Below are 20,827 nucleotides of genomic sequence, written 5' to 3' on the forward strand. Positions count from 1 at the left end.
TGAGAAAGATGGCAACGCAGGCACAGAGAGACCGCAAATTGGATCTAAAAGTCTTTCAAAAGGAAGAAAAGGAGAAAATAGAAACGCAGGAGGAGAGGAGAGGAGTGATCCATGTGTGATCTATTACTGATGATGTCTTTGCTTGATAGAATTACACCAGCAAATAAAATGATCTTGTCTCTCTCTGTCAGTGTGTGTGTGTGTGTGTGTGTGTGTGTGTGTGTGTGTGTGTGTGTGTGTGTGCGTGCGTGCGTGCGTACATTGTGCATATTCAATGTAGATGGTCACTCTGTCCAATTTGCCACCATCTTTACAATCTCTAAAGCAAGAATTTGTCTGCATATATGTAACGATCTGAATTGTTTTTGGATGCAGTTCATACAGTTAAAGTGTGGATGTAGCTTTTGCATATTAAATATGTGAATAGCTGTGAAAAAGGCATCTTCAAATCAAGGTTATAATCGTTTTTATCGAATAAATGTCCTTAGTTTTCGTCTTTGTCAATGTCTTTCATAGAGCAAATAACGTTATATCTTTCAGAGTTGACATTTCCGACCATAGACCTGTTTTATACAGTCTATGCCGTAGACATATATAGTTTCCAACTGGGAACCCAGAAATTCCAAAATTCCATGTCTAACTGAACACAACATAGTCCATCCCCCTCGCCTGGCATCATGGCGGTACCGAAAGTCGGAAGAAAGCGGCAGAGACCTATTTGATTATGACTGTGTCAGATAAAAGCAAGTGCCTTGCAGTGGAAGGTGGTAAAATATGTGGATCATTTATTAAAGGGAAAAATCCCACGAATTTGAAAGTACATTTGAGAAGTGCACACAAGCTAGGAGGCTAACCTAGCTTACCTTAACAAGGTAAAGGAGAACGCAAAGCTCCCTTTCCCCGAAACAGACCCCGGTACAGGGCATGGATGTATGGATACAGGGCCAGGCAGCTTGACGGAGACAACTGCAGGACAGAGAACACTACAGGTGTGCTTTCACCGGCGACCCGATAGCTGCTGGTTAGTAAATACGCAGGAACACCACAAGCGGGAGGAAGCAGGAGTTAATACCGGTATGTGTATTGATACTGGGATTCTACACAACTGTGTGAGTTGATTGACTTCAAAAAGTTTGCCACTTTACTCGACCAAAGTTCAAAACACCTGTTCATGTTATGTCTTCTTTAGTCTATTGGCTATTTAGGTTTTTTCCTGGAACACGACACATTTTGCACTTACTGCGGCGTCTTGTGTAGACTGTTTACATATTTGTGCTCATCATATGTACATTGTACACAATACTTTTTCTGACCTTTTTGAATCTTGCCCCTGACAAATATATTACGAAAAAAGACTAAAACTAATAAAAACTAAACTAAACTAGCAAACCTGCTTTAAAAACTAATTAAAACTAAACTGAATTTGAAAACAAAAAGTAAAAACGAAATAAAAATAAAAACTAATGAAAAATGCAAAACTATAATAACCCTGGTGTTAACTCACTGCAAGTTATGTGCAGCAGTGTGTGCAGTTCTTATATCTTAAACCTCCTTGTCAACATAAACGCTCGAACACATGAAATCAGACGCCGGTCCAGTCACCGCAAGTATTGTCTGCCAGAGTGACAGTGGCTCTCCGTGGTGGAATAACTTACTGCTGCAATTTTTTAACATTAAATAAAGTTAGCAAACACCAGGAAAACACAGAGCAGAGCCAGCCCCTGACCTCAGGACAGCTGCAGCTCAAACGGGGAGTTCAACCCAAGTTGGTAAGCTTGCTAGCGACTTTATTGTTTGCTAACGTTGTTGTTAAGTGTTTGTTAGCTTGTTAACATCACCAGTTAGCTAACGTTAGCCTTTTTAAGGTTAACGGTAATGTTACAGTTAACAGTTAACAAGACAGAAGCCGATGTTTGCATTAACAGTGAGCGAGCTGACGATCGCGTTACGTTTGTACGAGGCAAAACTCCGCAACAGCTCAATCATGTCACTGACGTTACCCTTAACGTTACTTACTTACTCCTCTACATCCCCTGTGGGACATAAGGCTGCAAGGAGATCTCTCCATCGCATTTATTCCTTGGCAACATGCTGCGCATCTCCCTGTGACAAGTGAATCTTGTCTAGCAGCTCCTTCAACTTTAGACACCAGGACCTACAAAGGGCCAACTTCTTCTTAAGAAGGACAGCACTGTCTTTGTTCGTGGTGTGACTGATTCACCTCTACTCTAATCTTTTCAAATTAATTTAAATGAAAAGGTTGATGATGTTGATTGATGATTCAAAAGGCAGCAATAAATAAAAATATAAAGTGTTCATGTTATTTCATACATTAGCAGTGAAATTAATGAATGCATAATAATCGTGATAATCATGAAAACGTGATTATTTTTCAGACTATAATCGTACTAACAAAATGTATAATCGTTGCATCCCTACTCATCAACACCCTGTTTGATCTGACTATAACATCTTTACAAAGACTCAATATCACAGATAGTACTGGACTGCCATGGAAATAACTCTGTACGTGTACACCAAACATCCAATGCAAATGGGTCTGCCCCACAGTTTAAGGTAATTCTTTACTCTTTAGCATACACTGTTATGCAGCTTGCTAGAGTATGTTGATTACACACATGACTTCACTGATGCTCAGGCCTTCTTCCAACTCCTCCTTGTTCATCTAACATGCTGCAGGGCCTGAAGGTGGAAGAGGGTCTTGTATTGTTGCCAACATCCAACCTAGCTCTACGATAATGAGCTCTACGGGCCCTGAACCTGACACAAGAGGGAAAAGCTATCAGTTAAAAATAACAGGCAGAACCATCGCTGTGGTCAAAGCATCATGTGGTATTTCAGTGGTTTAATATAATCTTGGAAAAAAACATAAATGCAAATCAAGCTGTGAATCACCACATGAAATCAGAAAACCCACCAGATATCTACGGATTGTGATTGTTTTATTCATGACAGGTGAGTTATACACTGTAAGCCTATAGCCCTGCAGGGAAACACAGCTTATTAAACCAGGACATTTAACTCTCTGCTTCATAATGATACTTTTAGAGAGCTGTTGAAAGCTTTCCATGTCCTCTGGTTAGAATGTAGACGGCTAGATTTGAAATGACTACAGCATGTTCAGTCAGTAACCTGTGGGATGCAAATCAAAAGCCTACATGCTTAGGTACAGACATGAGCCATTGTATGCAAATTCCATCAGCATAACAATCTCTCTGTTTTTAACAAACACAGGCGCAGCAATAAATAAGCACCAAACTACAGAACTGGTGTGAAACATCTTTAATTTATCTGCGGTAGCTCTGGCGTGTCATCATTTGGGTTAGCCTTGATGTTAGATTGGTTTACAAAGCTATCAATTTGATGCTGCATTTAAAATAGGCGGCTGAATGTAACAGCCATCAATCACTTTGCCACAGCCCTATGATGGTTGTAATCATTATGACACAGCAATGGCTGCATCCAGTTTTTTTCTTTTACCCATGTTAAATTGCTGTTTATGGCAATGAGAAGGCTTCTATTCCCAGAGGCCACAGTTAGTCAGACTGCCTTTTATTGTCTTACTGCTGGGTTGTGGCGCAGAGCGCAAACACTGTCACCAACACCACCACCCCCCTCCTCTTCCTCCTCTATGCCTCTGTTCTCTGTTGGTTCTCAAAGCTATTATTTTTATCTGAAAACCTATACGGGGCAACAAAGAGAAAAGAGAGTGAGAAAGTGATGGAGAGGGGAGGGTAGGCACACAGAGAGACAGAGTGGAGCAGGGGAGGAAAACCGTGATTCTTCTGAAGCTGTGATCGATGCTACCAGCATGTGTCTGTACGTTGCCAGCAAAAATGAGGGCTCTATTGATTTGCTCCCATATTTCAAAAAAGTGGGTTCTCAACCCCAGATTTCCCTCTGTACTTCTATGAATTACCAGCCTCTTACTAAATAAAGCCTGGAATGCCAAACATCAATCTTAAGCATATTTTCTTTTTTTAAACATCTTGTTATGCAGATGGAACAGAAGACAGGTTTGTGAGAGCAACTGGGACATCTTTGGCATGGTAATGATGTTTCATGTGGATTTCTGAGTGTTGCTGGCCAATGGCTATTATCTTCTCATGAGTATTTACAGTGCGCCTCAATCCAATTCACACACAAATATGTCAAGAAGTGAGAAAACAGTACAAAAGGCACAATCAGCTTTAGAAATGAATCTTTTTTTTTTTTCCTGGCAGTTTAAATGTGTGCACGTTCCCCAGCAGAGCTATAGAAATATACATGTCTGCAGGTGGATTAGCATCAGAAGGTCAAAACTAATAGCATAATGGCACATTTAACATTTGTGTGTATACCTACAGGGGCCTCTGCTACAATGAATTAAAATCTACGGTAAGTGTTAAAGTGTGTGTCAGTGTGTGTGTGTGTGTGTGTGTGTGTGTGTGTGTGTGTGTGTGTGTGTGTGTGTGTGTGTGTGTGTGTGTGTGTTTGTGTGTGTGTGTGTGTGTGTGTGTGTGTGTGTGTGTGGGATACAAGTTGTGTCCTGCTCTTGTGTGAGCGCAGCTCTAAATATATAATCAGATAAGTAATAAATAATAATAAAAAATACTTTTTTAAGGAAATGGATTCATAAGGGAGTCAGAGGTAGAATGATGAGCTCCCGCAGGTTTCAAGGGAGAGAAACAGACATACAGACAGCTGAGATAATGGGTTCATGGTAAGAAAGCAAAGTAAGCAATAAAAACATAAAAAGATTAAATTCTTTACTGACATTAGAGCTGGCGATGAGAGGGAAACAGAATGGATTAAGTCGTGCTAAAGTTCTGCGGCAGAATATCTTCTTTTTATTCTGGTCAGCAGAGCATGTTTGCAGATGTGTCGGCCTCCCACAGACAAATCTGCATCACAACAGGATGGAGCATGGTCCCGTATTGTGATGTTTAAATCAGCCATCTGAATCCAACCAGAATGAGCTCTTTCAAACAGACAGTGTGTAGAAAGTGTGACTGAGTCCCCTCTGCTATAGTAACAATGGTATGTTTTCAACAAAGCAAGCCAATCATTGCTCAAGAGGTAACACACATTTAGCAGAAATACACCTAAAAACCTTGTCTAGAACATTTCAACAAGATTAAAAGCAACAGCTTCCTCTAAATCCTATTTGGAAAGTTTCATTGGAGGAAATAGATTCAAACTCAAACACCTAAATGGGCAAAAGTACAATCTGTGAAAAATGTAAAAACACAGAGAATGGTGAGTTTTAAATTAAATAAGTTGAGATGAGCTGCATAAGAAATAGTTCCCAGCGGTGAGCATCCACAAGTCACTGGGCAAATAAGCCTGCATACAGCCCGCTTTTTAGATCAAAATAGACAGCAAATTGATGCAATCAAATCCAAAAAGCTTCACCGCCATAGGAGATGCAATTTCCCCCCTTTTTTTCCATGATGGAGCCAGGATTTGTGTTTCTATTTTCTTTTATGGTGCCATCGTTTCCCAAACTGTTTCTTTTATGTGCCTCAGAGCCTGGTGAAAAATGGCAGGGACACTGTATATCTTTCAACACCAAGGCTAATCTGCAACACACACACACACACAATTTGTATGTAGCTGTATACGCCATTGTAGTTGCTCTCATTCATTTGCTATTTAAATCTGTGAATATCAGCAAATGTGAAACAAGCCCCAAATAAACTCTGGTAGCACTTGTTATATGACTTATTACTAGTAAGAGGTAAAATAACAATGTTAATCCTTAAAAAGGCTTCTAATGTAAGGAGTCACATTCCAGTGGATATCCTAATGCAGTTTAACATACTCAATCCAAGCAGTTGAGTAGTGTGACAACACTTCTTTTTCTAAGAGCCAGCTTGTGAGCATAGAACGGAGCAGCAAGCAAGAGTGCAAATAATCTGATTTTGAATAGAAATTATGAGAAATATCAAAGCCTCTTGTTGCTTTCATTCAGTATATTAACACAAAAATGTGCAATTTATAATAAAACGGTCCGACAGTCTGTGGACAATCGAATTTTACAGTGAAAACGCAGTGAAAGTATTTATTTAACTGTGAGGCATTTCATCTCCGCTGCCAAGGTGAAATCGGTGCCTCTATTTTAGTGAGGAAAGTTGTTAATTAATATGGAAATACAGAAAACCTTTCTTCCTATTTGATTGACAAGTTTACAGCTTTACCACTCTAAACAGGTATGACTCTCTCTCTCTCTCTCTCTCTCTCTCTCTCTCTCTCTCTCTCTCTCTCTCTCTCTCAGTGTGCTGTACATCTCTCTCTCCCTCATCCCTTTCCTTTGCTTACTAATGAGTCGAGAGATTGACAGCTGGATTACTGGGCTGGTTTGTAATCCTTTAATTTCTCCATTTAAGATAATCACTCTCTGGATGGAGCGCTGCCTACAAACACATTCACACACAAGAACACAAACACACACAATGCACAAAATATACTCTGTTCACATATAAATAAATAACTGTGTGTTAACACATTAAACAAAAGTGAACAAGAAAATATGGTAAAAACAAGAGCACGCGGGTGCCCTGATCAATTATAGATTCCAGGCTAAATTAATCCATAGGACAAAGTACAGCACAAGCTGCTCTATGGCAAGGGACCTTTTTGATATTAGAGTTTGTAGAACAAAGGCATGTTGACAGTGTAGTCTTTTAATTAAGGCGATAGAATAGCAAAAGCCTTGTGGCTTCAGAAATGGCGGTACAGTACAATACAGAGTGGCCCTCTGGAGATGCATTCAGCAGCTCAAAAAGGATGTGTGTTGAGTCGAGCCAAACGTAAATCATTTAGATTGGGCCATGTTTTTCATCTCCTCCAGTGCTGCAGACTGAGGATATGAGTGTTGGAGAACATGAGAGGTCAAGTGGCAACACAAGGTCAAACTGCTTGGCCGTAATTCATCAATAAAGTGAGAGGCGATATGTCACTTTGAGTCTCTGACTCAGGAATGAAGAGGGGTTGGGGGAGAAAAACAAAAAGGCCTAGCTGAGCAAGAGGGCAGCTAGATTAGGTGGAGATTCTCATAAATTTGCACAGCTCATCACTCATTTAACGCTTACTGTAAAAATTTGCACATGATGATCAGCGTGTTCGCTGTCTTAACAGGAATTTGATGGAGGGTTAATATCAGTTTAGCCTCTGTGTGTTCAGTTGACAGACTGGGCTGGTATGTGTTAGCTTATCACAGGGGATGGAGGTGTTACCCCTATTTTCCACTGGACGCGTCTGCGCTGCATTCTGGATGCTCCGCGGCCCCCGCGACCAATATCGTGTATCGTGTCTCCTGTACAACACCACAGACAACAGATCCTTTTTCTAAGGACAACCCCAGAAAAGAGAAGCATGGAGTTTAACTGTAGGAGTGCCTGGGGTGGAAGGTAGATACTAGCTTAAAAAGCATGTGATTGTTCTGTAAAGTACAAAGTAGAGACTTACAATCGTCATTCCCAGGATCTTTTCCTTCTGTCTGTTCCAAAGGTTAGAACTGAACTGGGGGAAAAGGTGTTTAAGTTTGCTGCTCCCTCTACCTGGAACAAGTTACAGAAATCTATGAAACGTATTGAGCTGGTCTCATTGGTCGCTTTTAAGAGGATTTTGATTAGGGTTGGGTACCGGGAACCGGTTCCTACGCAAATGGTAGTATTCGGACCGGATTAGAACGCAAATTTTCGGTTCCTCATTTATTTATATTTTTCCGTCTGTCGCTCCAGACAGCGGCAGACTCTTTTTTTCTTTTCTTTTTTCTGTGTGTCCAGGCCTCTTGGACACCACCTGAGAGAGTTTTCTCCTGTGCAGGACATGCCATAAGTCAGGAGAGGTGTAGTATCTCACCAGAGAAGGCAAATATGGTCATTTTTCTGCAAAAGAACTGCTAAAGTTTGAAGCTGGTTGGCATACCAACTCAACAACATTTATTTAGTTCTTACTTGTTAATAGTGTAACTGTTATTTGTTAAATTATTGTAGTTATGTGTTAGGTATTGTAATTTCCCCTTGTGGGATTAATAAAGTATACATTAGTATTATTATTATTATTATTATTATTATTATTAGGTGACTTAGGTTTACTTATTATATATTTAAGTACTTTAAAACGTTAATATATTGTTAAATTTAAATAATTTTCAATTTAAAAAAACTCCATAAAAGAGCCTTTCTTTGATGTCATTTTTCAGTTTTTCAAGAATCGGTTTAGGAATCGGTTAGGAATCGGAATCGTTTTAAAAGTACCGGTTCAGCATCGGAATCGTAAAAATTCAAACGGTACCCAACCCTAATTTTGATTGACTTGGAGGCAGCCACATCTGGCTGTAAATGTTTTGTCTGAAGTGTTTAGGATTGTGGTTGACTTTGAGGGATTTGCTGATTCAGTTGTTTTACGTGTTTAGTGTTTTTGTGTATTTGGTGTTTGTATGTATGTGTGGTTGTACTGCTGCCTGTCTTGGCCAGGACACTCTTGAAAAAGAGATTCTCTCAATCTCAATTTCCTAATTAAATAAAAGGTAAATAAATAATAACAAAAGATATATAATCTGTGAGTCGGGCAGGCAAGAGGCTCCGCTTCTGAGACACTCCTGGTGTGGTACGGCGCATGGCGGAGGACAGAACAAAACCGGAATACAGCCAGAACGCAGCGCAGACGTGCCCAGTGTGAAATGGAGGTTAGCCTCTAACAAAAGGTAACAAATGCTAGCCTCGTGAGACCGTCCTGATCTCGCGAGCTCCAGTTTTCCACTCGCAGATCAATCTGGCATCTTGAGATAGAGAAAATTTGGAGCCTTTCGCCAAACGACCGACCAATCAGCGTTGGTTTTGAGTCGGGTTTAGGTGTGATGCAACAAGAAGTGACTGTTCAGTCTAAACAACATGGCGGCTTCCATGGATGAGATGAGCGTAGCTATCGCGCAAGTTTTATCCGAATTAGAAAGTATTCCTTCATTGAAAGAAGAGCAAAAAACGGCACTGGAGGCTTTTCTTTTTTGCTTTTTGCTCTTCTCCCGACTGGTTTCGGCAAGAGTTTGATATTACGTTGATCTGATTGGTTGATTTGGCCCATCTATCACCAACATAGGTGGTGATAGACAGATGGTTTATCCAATCAGCTAACCAGTATTTTCGCCCCTTCCCAAAAGTTCTCCAACGGAAAATTCCCAGATGGATGTGCCGAGCAAATGCGAAGCAATCCATCTGGCAGAGTCAGGTTAGACAAATGCCACTCGGTAACAAGAAAAGTGGCTTTAGGTAAATCCAAAGTTGTCTTATTTACATGTTGTCATCTTAGGTGGCTTGCTAACATTAGCCACAGGTAAGCCCATATTTAGGAATCACCTAGTTTTGTCAAGAGTTAGATGATGGTTGTGTGTGAACACCGCAGCTCAGTAAATCCCTCTAAATTGTACGGCTGCTTGTTAAACCACAATGTCTCCGTTTCTATTTCTACACTTTAAAAACAAAAGATAAGACGAGTGGGTGTGGGAGCTTGTTTAAAGCAACATGTGATGGAGCTGGGCTGAGTACAAAAGTAAAGTAACAAGTAATCTGCTGAGTAATGCAAAGTAATGTAGTTAATGAGTAATGTGTAAAGAGTGGCCGATTACAGTTTTCAAGTAACTTGCCCGACACTTCTACCTCCAACTCCGCCTGTCCTCAGTCTCCAACTCCCCTCCTCCCCCACCTGCCCTCTTGGGGTCCAGGAGAAGCACAGGATGCATCTGAGGACTTGTGGATCTTCTCCAACTGCCTGAGTTTATAAAAATTCACTCCAGTAATTATAACATACCCAGAAGTTTCACATAAGACTCGAATAGTACGTTCCATCTGTACTCAGAAGTCGGATTTTCCGAGGTCAAGGTCAGAAACATGCCCCCCTGACCTCGGATTTCCAAGTTCGGAACTCGGACAACCTCCGAGTACCCCGAGTTTAAAATCCAACATGGATGCCCCGTGTATCAACAGTTGTGAAAGCTGCAGTAACATACAGTTATTAGCACTTCCGTCTTATTTGTGTCTCACCAAATCAGTCGTACACACAGTCCTGTCCAACTTCTATCTGTGGTCATGTTGCTTCGCTGTTTGTACGCACAAAAAACAGCGTAATGCGTTAACTATTGGTATTGTTAGAAATGGCTTCCGAGTTCCGAGGTAAATAGAACCCAGTATAAACATTCAGGCCAGGTTTGAAGTAGGTCGACCAGATAAACTAGCTGCTCATGGTCACATAGGTAGATGAAAGACTGAAAAAACGTAATCTACACAATATTTCAATTCTTGCTTTTATTTGTATGTATTTTATTTCTATCGTAGCATTGAAAAGCCACCATTTTAGACTGATGATAATGGAAATGGAAAATTGGTTTAAACACAGCTTTACAAATTATTTTCTGACAAGCGAGGTTTGCACTGAGCTCTCACTCTCGCCCTCTTTTTTCTATTAATTGCAATAATAAAATCTAAATGACACTGAAGTGTGCACCGTCATGACAATACAAACAAGCAGGATAACATAAATGACTAATTTGAGCTGAAGAAACACCATTTCAATACTAAAAACCTAATTTGTATTCAGATGCATGTAAATCCCACAAGCCTAGAAGGCTTTGTAATGAACTGGTAGATTATGGGTTACACTTACAGCTAAAAGGTGAAGCAGAGGTCTCCTGGTGGGAAAATTGTTCATTTCAGCATTACAACAAAAAAGCCAATAGAGTCTTAATCAAGGCCACCGATCGTTAACGGGCACAGAGATGCAAAGCACTAATACACATTGATTGTGAGGGAGGGCAGCCAATTAGAGAAAAGGTTTTCGATAACAAATGCAAATAGTATTCAAGGTTATCAATGGTCATAAATGGAAGATGTGGTGTTCATTTCTTCAAAAGACTGCTTTTTTTTATTCTTTGATAGTGTATGTAAAGAGAGGCATTCATCAGGAGGGTTAAAATGTAATTTGCAGATACTTTCTAAGAATTACAAAAGAAACACCACTTTAAACTTTACCCATGCATGTTTTTTTGATCAATTTGCCCTTGCCTCCACTCCAGAAATACAGTAGTAAGTCACTTGTTCCTCCTCCAACACAGTCTCTTTCTTATCTGTTAATCCCTTGCCAAGGATTCTCTTTTTTGGCTAACACCATCAGAAGTGCTTAGTTTATTCTTTTTTCCTCTTATAATCACTTCATGTTTTAACCCACAGCCACCAGCCCTTGACCCCGCCGCCAAATACAATCTGAGGTTTGAAAGTCAGAATTTAGGGCACAATTAGCTCACCTCTGTTTTGTACAGGAAATGTAGATCTATTGCATAATCTCACCCAGTAGAGTGCACAGCACTTTTAAAATGCTGCAGGAGTCTTAGCCGTCGGGTTCGTTTCTTGACAGCTTCCCATGTCTACATGCAAGGAGGTCGAGATGAATCACGCCTGTCTCTCACTGGGCACCAGAAGGCAAAGCAATGAAACTATCCGTTTTGTAATGAAACTCCATGACAGCATATGCCATGACCCAGCGACCATCAGACTACAGCTAATATCAGTACACAGCGAGAGGAGCTCAGTGGAGATCAGAGCACTAGAACTAATAAAATTCACATGGAACCCCTGACAAGAGGCAATAATATTTCTGCTGACAGCCGGTTTCCCATCTATCAAAACCCCTTTTTTACTTACTACCTCCACTGAAGAAATGACTACAAAACAGGATGAAAAGGATTTTGCTGTGGCAGGTACTATATCTTGGGTGGCTTGCTTGATGGAATTGGCTCAGCATGTATGTCATGTTGTAGGAAGTTTGAGGGATATGGAAGCGTAGCTTGGTTTGGTAAGAAGGCAGGTGAGATAAAGAGAAATGATGTGGCTCATCTTCTGTACCTGTATTCTATCAGCTCGCCACAGACTGCAGGTCCTGGCTGCAGAGATGAAAGACTCTCTGGAGGACAAGAGCGATGTTCGTGAGTCAGAGGAAAATGGCATCCCGCTTATCAAATGCCTGGAAACATAATCCCCCCCACCCCAACACACACACACACACACACACACACACACACACACACCCTCCCTCAGTCCTTGGGTCTGGACGTACTTATGAAAGCCCTGTCACTTTGGATAGTAGGTTAGGAGTCAGGAGTTCTGCACAGCGAACGGCGAGCTGGCTGTTTCAAAGCAGATATGGCTCTTTGACAGATTTTCCTGCTGTAGTCTAATTGGGGTCATGTTACAAGTCATTTTGTATGTGTAACTTTTAGAGATGGAATTAAACAATAGGAAATCCATGCCAAAAGCGTATAGCTGATGGAGGCATGATCCTCCTTAAATTAATCTTTTCGATTAAAGTACAGTGTGTGCAATTTTGTATCTGCAATACAAAAACCCAATTTTAAATTAAAAGCCCTGAGATGAAGGAAGCTAGAAAAAGATACCCAATTGTGCATTATTTTTTCATAGAGCAAGTTCATCTCCAGTGATTTAAGAGACAACACAGGGACTGGAAATGAAAACAAGCCCATTTCCTTTTGAAAGGCCAGTGTGGAGTCAAGGTGAAAAAAACACAGGCTTCATGAAAAGATATTTTTATGCTTTTAAGGAATACACACATCTCTTGTGATGCTATCTGCCAAAAAACATTTAGGTATCATCAATAATTTTTTTGATCTCTTTTGCCCACAACAAAGTTGCCCTCTGCTGCATTTTTTAAGCCTGACATTGAGAAACTGAAATCAATTTCTCTCCAAAAACAAAGGTTTCTCCAATCCAGGAATTCCATCAAAGTCATTTTCTTTGTCACATAATCTTGGTGACACGAAGCAAAATATGCAGTCACACAGGCATCTAAATCACACAGAGCAGTGTTGTTCACTGTCTCTCAGGACTGGCCAGGGGCAAAGGGTGAAACTCATCACTTCTGTCTTTTCAAATATGCGTTGACAGTGACTTAAAGAGACACTATCCCGACTGAACTGTATTTCAAATCAATTTCTTTTGTGTTGAGGCCACATCCCCTTGTCCGTGTTCCTAGGTGTCTGTTCCGGCTCTCGGAGCGAGGTGATGGTTTACACAGCAATGTGCAATCACTGGAATATTTCTTTTCATGGCTTATCTGCCCACAGCGGGAATCTGCACAGACCACGACTCAAGGCCCGGCTGTCTGCTTGCCTGTGTGCCACAGCCTTCCACTCAAATCCTGACCCAGCTCTTAGACCAACATCTCCATGGGAGCATGGGATGATTTATTCAGCACAACTTTGCGGCAGCGCAGAGATTTTGTGAGTTAGTCAAACAAAGGTCTTTTATGGTCAACCACAAAGCAATAACAGCCTTTTTAACCTAAAGCCAGTCAGCAAAGAATGACCAAAGGGGGAACTGAATGATGCATTACGATTCAAAAATGACCTTTCAAGTCTTAACCAGACACTTCACTTTACCTACAGGGGACACAATAGAAAAGAAAGCATGGTTAAAGGACCATACCAACGTTTTCGCAAAATGTAGTGTATTCACTGCCTATTTACTATCTACAAATCATCAGTGTAGCTCGACATTTCATTGGCACAATTCAGAAATGCGCAGTTGAAAATCTTTTAGCTAACACAAAGCTACGCTTTCTGTACACCAACACAACAAACTGCCCGAAACACTTTTCTCCCCACTTGCATTCCTGTTCCACACTATACAACCATGGTTCCACACCGCTGTCTTCCGGCAAGTCACCTCGAAAGATTTCAGGACTTCACCATCTTTCCATAATGTAGTCAGACACTTATAATAACAACCTGAGCCTGTCAGTGGCAAAAACAGCACTTTTAGTGAACGTACGTTGACGGTGAGCATTTTTGCCCTATAGGATTACATCGCAGCCCGGTTCACGGCTGGTTACAGCGTTCTCGCTCAATACTGGACCAATTTCAAAGACTTTTGTTACATTAGTCACTTAGACCCACATGTATGGGAAAATAGGGCCCAGGTTGAAAAATATTGAAATTACCCTTGAAGCACATACTATGGTGCATAAGAGCATCAAGAAACATTTTCTAACACATCCAATTAACTTAGATTGGTGTAAATTAATTTTACATCCCAAATGTTAATCAGTCCCAAAGTACTCACACATGATCAAAACAATAAAATAGAAGAAAAAAAACTCCCCCTTCCACCTCAGCATGAAAAGAGCTGCGGTCCACACAATGTTCAGCGACTGGAAACAGAGGCCTGGTTCACACTGCACCTGCTGGGCCACAGCTCTTTAGTCCTACCCCTATCGTTCACTGTCTATCTCTTCGGGGAGACAACAGCAACGGCCCACAGCAGTCCAGCAACCCCCTAGCCAGCTCTTGAGCATCCCAGACCTTCCCTCATCTCATCCCCAGCCCATTCATTTTCTTGTAACTGACAGTTTCAGGTTATACATATTGTGGCGTTAGTATTAAAGGCTTCCTCCCGCTTTGTATCCCACTGTATAGAAAACACATCTTCAGTAAGGCTAGCCCATGTACATTCATTATTGCGTGAGGACTTACTGTAAGATGCTGCAGCCCCTATCCCTGTAAGTGGCCAGTTGGGAGGACAGGATTGCTCTCAGATTGATTTTCAGGAAGAACAAACACAGAGACTGACAAAATGAAAGCAAGAGACTGGAAGCAAAGGTAATATAGGATCACAGCTGGAGCTGATGCAGCATATAAGGCAAATCAAAGCTTTGCTGTAACCTTTTTTAGTTGTTAATATGTACACCAGGAAATGTCACATGTGCAACATCCACCCCCTGACACAAACGTGCATAAAACACACACAAACACGGAGGAGGAACCTACATACGTTATCTGTCTAGACACATCACTCTCTGTTAACATTGTTTGGGTCAGTAAGGACGCCTCAGCCCATTTCCAAACAGGCAGAAGCCTTGAGCTCCGAGCCCCTTCAGGCAAACTCGCTCCCCACTGACCGGCTGCACTGTCCTTGTCAGCCTCCTAAATAACAAAATATCCTCCAGAATAAGTCAATTGTTTTGCTCGCAGGCCAGAAAATGCTCAAACAGCTGTTACAATGAGAATGCCATTTCCTCCTGGCAAACAGCATTTCACATAATAATAGACAAATATTTGGCTATAAAAGCAAAGTGTCAGGGGAGAGCTGAGCTTATTGTACAAGGTTGTTGAGATGTGGACCGCGAGTGTGAGTACCAGTTTAGAATAGGTTAGAGGAAAGAAATAGAAGGAAGTGCGGAACAATCTAAATATTGGGTCCATATTACCAAATCCACAGTGTAGATATGAAAATCTGCAATATGCTGAAGCACCCTCATCTTGGGGGTGATTTCTTCATGTTGTAGTTTAGAGGTTTAGACATAACCTACTCTATGTTATAGAAGCACATCGAGTTAACGTCAAAGGTTTTGTTTATCTGACAATTATGCAAATTAGGACCTGAGGATGTGATTGAGAGGGATTTTTTTTCCATTATGGCAGATTCGCTAGCAAATAGAAGAGACATGCTGAAGAAACCCCAGCATCACCTCACAGTAGATTCAGTACACTGCCTGCTCTGAAAGGAAATGGAGCAAAACAGAATTAAATTCCTCCGAAAGACAGAAATAATAAAAGGGCTGGAACATGTATTACACTAAACAGTTGGAATAAAATAAAGGTTTGGGGATTCCAGCTGCAAACATGCAGAGTAGGGAACGGGCCATTTAAATGAGTTTGCTTTGTCAGCCTGCTGCTTCGTCAATCAAAAAAGAAGAAATGTATTGGTTTTCTTTTAGTGCAATCAGAGTAATTTAGGTGTTCATTCATCAAAGAAACTCCATTTCAAATGACAACTCTTGAACAGAATGCATTAAACACCTGCTGTCCCGTCGCAGTTAATCACATCACAAGATTCTTTAACCCAAGCTTCATCACAGCTGGATCTTTCTGCCTGAACATATGCATGTCTGTTCTTAAGATGAGCTGCTTATGTTGCACAGCCACAACCAGAGTGTGTTCTGACCTTCTTTATGAGTCATAGAACACCCCTTCCCCACACACACACACACACACACACACACACACACACACACACAAGGTGTAGACACACACTTACTCACTCAGTCACACTATAGGGTTTGGGGACACATCTGGGCAGAGAGGAGAAAATATCATCAGTCAATAAATGAGATCCAGCAAGCGGCAGGCTTACCTTTGAGAATGCTTTGACCATGCAGTACGTCTCTCGAGACAATCACTGTGTAGAAGTTCTGGGAGAAGCCTGGTCTGCATGGGGGTTTGAAGGGCTGGCCTGCCTTACTCCCCTGAGGAATAAAACAAGACGGGCTGTTAAGCGTTGGCAAATTGACTTGCAGTCTTGCAATATTGAACTTCACAGTTTCTCTGGATACAGTGAGTGATTTGCAGCATGCTGCACTTGGACCTCCAAAGTGTGGAATTATAATCATCATTATCACCATCATGACCATCATATGTTGAATGAAATAAAAATGATGACACAAGTCCTGATAATGACATCAATGATAATCATTATAAAGATGATGACTACGGCTAGCAGGAAATGTTTAACCTAAACATCCATTAATGCATGCTGACTGGACTGTGAGAGAGGGAGAGCACAGAAAGAAGCCTTGCATTGAATGCACTGAATTATACTGGTTAAATATCAGCGTAGTGTTGCACGCACAGTTCTTCCAGCAGGCATTTCATTCTCCACAGAATACACTTAAATGTGATACACATCATTCATCATAACAATTTATATTTTTATTAAGAAAACATGTTGCACTTTGATGCATTATACGGAATTCAAGCAACCCAATATCTGTCTGCACATCAACAAAGCTGATGTAGCAAGCTATACGGCATACATTTAGGAAGCAAGGCTGATTTTAGAGCACTATTTGCCTAAGTTTGAAAATAAAGTAATGTTAGCTTTCGTGGTTGTTGATTTGTTCCTCAAAACCATCCTTCTTAAATAAGCACTAAATCAAATAACCAAGTCGTCAACTGAGCCATTCATCCCAAAAATGTAGAAAAGGAGAAATGACGGTGCGTAAACGAAGTTGATCGCAGCCAACAGGAAGAGAAGCCCCTCCAGGAGCACTGTCCTCTGCAATAATGCACTGCAGTTTATTTAGGCGAGAGGATGGGGAGGCTAGCGAACACAGCTGTCAGTGACTTTTTTCACCACACTTAGACAAAATATATTCTTGACCTTAAACGTCGCCGTATTAAGCTCGATTACACGCATAGCGCAACGCTGCGGGGGAAAGTGAGCCTCTCACAGCCACTTTCGTGGGCTCATGCGTGCGCTCCACAGCCCAAGTTAGCACAACAGCAGTGCAGCACTTCCACTATACTGTTAGCCGAAAAGACGTGTAGAAATGAACTAATCTTACCGAGGATGTGCCCACAAGTAAGGTGCAAGCCAGGATGATGCAGCCAACGTTCATCTTTGCAAAATCGCTTGTTGGGAGGGGAAAGGGGAAAGAGATGAGTCTTCTGCGCCAAATGCACCTCAGTAATTCCCAGAGCCCTGTTTCTTCTTCTCGGGTGCTGAGTGAATGACCGTCCCTACTTGTCTGGCGCAAAAGTGCCGCTGAGACAGAAGTGCTGCGCTGCGCTCCGTACAGAGGAAGCCGATGCCCATTGGATAACAGCGTCACTACAACCCCTCCTACCGCACAGCGGAGCAGGCATGGCAGTGTGCACTATGTGCGCTTCAAATGACTCCCTGTGATGATGCCCCGTGCACTTCTGGGATCTATTGGGGGGGGGGGGGGCATTTTCCAGGCTATTTAGATTCATATTTTTACTTCAGATGGAGCAAAGGCGGGTCCGGCGGTGTGAGTGGCAACCAACCATCCGAGTCTTTTTTTTATGTGTCCATCAGCTAACTGGAGTCTATTTCACACCCCAGTTACCCCCTCTGCCCCTGATCCGCGGTACAACGGCCAGAGCTGCCGAGTTATTAGCTTTTTATTAAAGCTGCTATATGATAGACCACTGCGGGATGAAACTGTATGGTGGGAGGATCTCTTTGGTTTTATTTATTTATTTATTATTATTATTATTATTTTTTTTTTTTTTTTTACTGAGGGATTAGTGTTTCAGGAACCGTGTTGTGTTTGTTCAATAACATCTAGCCTATGTATGTTGTATGTCTGTATGTATGTTGGTAATAATAATGGCAGCAGCATGGGGGTTGGCCTGAGAAAATGTTTCCACATTGTGGAACAATAAAGTTGATCTTATCTTATAAATGAAATAACATCAAACGAATCAGCCAGTTTGATGATCTCCAGGAAATGTCTCCATTTTGCCAAATCATGTTGTTCCCTATTCAGTCTTCAAATCTTTTTCATTAAACAGGTGAGACTAATTATTTCTTATGTAGGATTTTTCCATTTATTGTTATATATGAGGTATTTTCTGCCTCTATCTTAATGCCTTAATCACTCTGCTGGAGAGAAGAATGTGGAACTAGGATAACATGTCTTGCCCCATTTGGACAGATTTGAGTTTATTCTTATGAAAAATACAATTTGAGACTTAGACTTATACATTTACAGTTGCTCTAAAGTTGCTCTACAGTAGTCTGAAGTAAAGCCTGGGAAAAGTGTGAACCTTGCCTTTAACTGGTCTCACAATTTAATTATGTTGACATTTCCAAAGCCTCAGATCAGTGGCTCAATTTCCATATCTGAGAGGTCATGACAATTTAATCCCATCAAAAGGAATAGGACAGTATTGCAGTGTCAATCAACACATCCCAGTGTCTGCCCCTGTCACTGCCATTCACTCTGTTGCTTTATTTCCACCACTAACTCCTATAATATTGAAAAACTGTCTCTGAACAGGTTTTTTTTCTTCAGTTTTTTTTCTTTCAACGTTAACTGATAATTAAGAAGTACTCTAATCTAGTTGACTACAGCTCAGTGTTTCTTTCCAGAGGGCAGGATTTTTTTAAGGTCAGAGATATCAGAAATACACTCCCCTCATCTCATTTCAGGACATTGTGCTTTTGCTTTTATTAAACCCTGGAAAACTTGGCAGAGGAACTGTATGACAAGGATTTAAAACTTACGCCTTGTACAATAAACAATGCCTCTACTAAATAACAGCACATCTTTATATCAGTCATTGTCATTTCCTCACATGGGACCAGCTGCTGACAGGAAAGAGGGTTAAGAGGAAAAGAGTGCAGAGTTCCAGAGAGAAAATGACTGAGTGTGCTGAATGTGGCACGTCCTCAAGAGAAAAATACTCCTGCCAGCAGTGCTATTTCCTGCATCCAGAAGTTAGGCCATTCACATTCTGTTTTACCTTTAAACCTAAGTAGTAACAACAGTACAGTGCATAAAGCGACCATTGCCAGATACCCACCCCCACCCCTCCATCTTGCCAGAGCACAAACACAATGATATTCATGAAATTATTGTTTTGCTGAATTAGTACCCTGAAGAACGGCAGACCAATTCACTGCTCAGTAAATTCCGCGTGGCTCGAAGGTACCCTGCCAGTTTTTGGAATGTAAGTAAATTATTCCTCTCAAGCATTGAGCATTTGCCTAATAAAAATACCATCTGGGCACTTGAAGTGAATTGGTTTAAGGCTCTGCTGAATTATTAAACAAATCTTCCAAAATTATTCCCAGTTCTCCTTTTATAGGGTGGAAATACGTTACTGGAACACCTTACCCTAGACTATACAGGCTGACGAATTCTACTTTCCATTTGTTGAATTGCTGCTAGTGCAGTAATTTGTGAAGAGTTATATATTACTCTCAAGCATCTCCTAATTTCTTGGTTTCTCCTTTTTTTTGGCTTGGTTGAACACCACAAGCCAAATGTATGAAGGGACAATACTTTAATACACACATTTTGTTTTGAGAACGGAAGATATACAACAGCTCCGTTTTTTCTGTATTGCATTTATCACCAAGGCACAACATTTGTAAGGGCTCATTGGGAATTTAATGATCCTGCTTGCATACATTAGGGCCAACCAGTTCTCGATCACTTAGGTCTGATACCAGCATAATTAGGGAAGACATTTAACCTACTAAAGATTTATTTTCATGATATACTTGTTGCTCAGCTTCAACCTTTTTTGTCCCAGCATACACACTGGCGTTCCACTCACTGTTTACATGAACTGATGATAGTTGGTAGAGGTGGCCGGGCGCCCATATATAGAGGTTTACTCCTCGACGCAGTGGGCCCAGGTTTGACTCTGACCTGTGGCCCTTTGCTGCATGTCATTCCCCTCTCTCTCTATCCTTTCATTTCTTCAGCTGTCCTGTCAATAAAGGCCTCAAAATGGCCAAAAAATGATCTTTAAAAAAAAAAAATATAATACTTTCCACATTTTCAGATCTGTGGTTTACAACTTCGTTAAGGTTAAGAATTCCAAAAGTTAATTGTATTCCAAATGCCATTAGTATCCTTAACCAAACCAAGTGACAACATCAAATTGAGCTGCTATTTTAATGAATTTAAGCATATTTATTCTGTTTTATCCTGATATATGTATATATGTACATGTACATGTTTTTTTTGTTTTTTTTTATCTGTCTTGTATGTCTGGTGAGCCAAAGAAAAATTTCCCTGGTGGACAATAAAGATTTATTCTATTCTAAAAAAAAAAAAAAAAAACCTTCATTGTCATGGTTACAGTAATTACCACGTGGTTAGTCTCGCATTGCCAGACCTTCCTCCACAGCGCTGCGTAGGAAGGTCTGGCGAGTCCCCACAGCCTTCCAGGATGGGAGAAAAACGTGCTCTGGTTTATTGGCATTTCTTTAAACCAATC

The 20,827-nt window shown here is 41.0% G+C and overlaps 1 protein-coding gene across 2 annotated transcripts in view; it reads right to left on the minus strand.

Moving 5' to 3' along the window:
* Positions 1-17,674, minus strand: part of cdh4 (cadherin 4, type 1, R-cadherin (retinal)) — a 215,606-nt gene extending 197,932 nt beyond the window's left edge. For both annotated transcript variants that reach the window (XM_031278786.2, XM_031278778.2), the window contains exons 1-2: positions 17,413-17,674; positions 16,203-16,314 (exon numbers count right to left, since the gene is read on the minus strand). In XM_031278786.2, coding sequence (XP_031134646.1) covers positions 16,203-16,314; positions 17,413-17,466 — 166 coding nt within the window. In that variant the 5' untranslated portion in view covers positions 17,467-17,674. The remainder of the gene's footprint in view (positions 1-16,202; positions 16,315-17,412) is intronic.
* Between the last annotated feature and the right edge of the window lie 3,153 nt (positions 17,675-20,827).

Source organism: Sander lucioperca, chromosome 6 (assembly GCF_008315115.2).
Source record: "Sander lucioperca isolate FBNREF2018 chromosome 6, SLUC_FBN_1.2, whole genome shotgun sequence".
In the NCBI taxonomy this organism is placed as follows: domain Eukaryota; kingdom Metazoa; phylum Chordata; class Actinopteri; order Perciformes; family Percidae; genus Sander; species Sander lucioperca.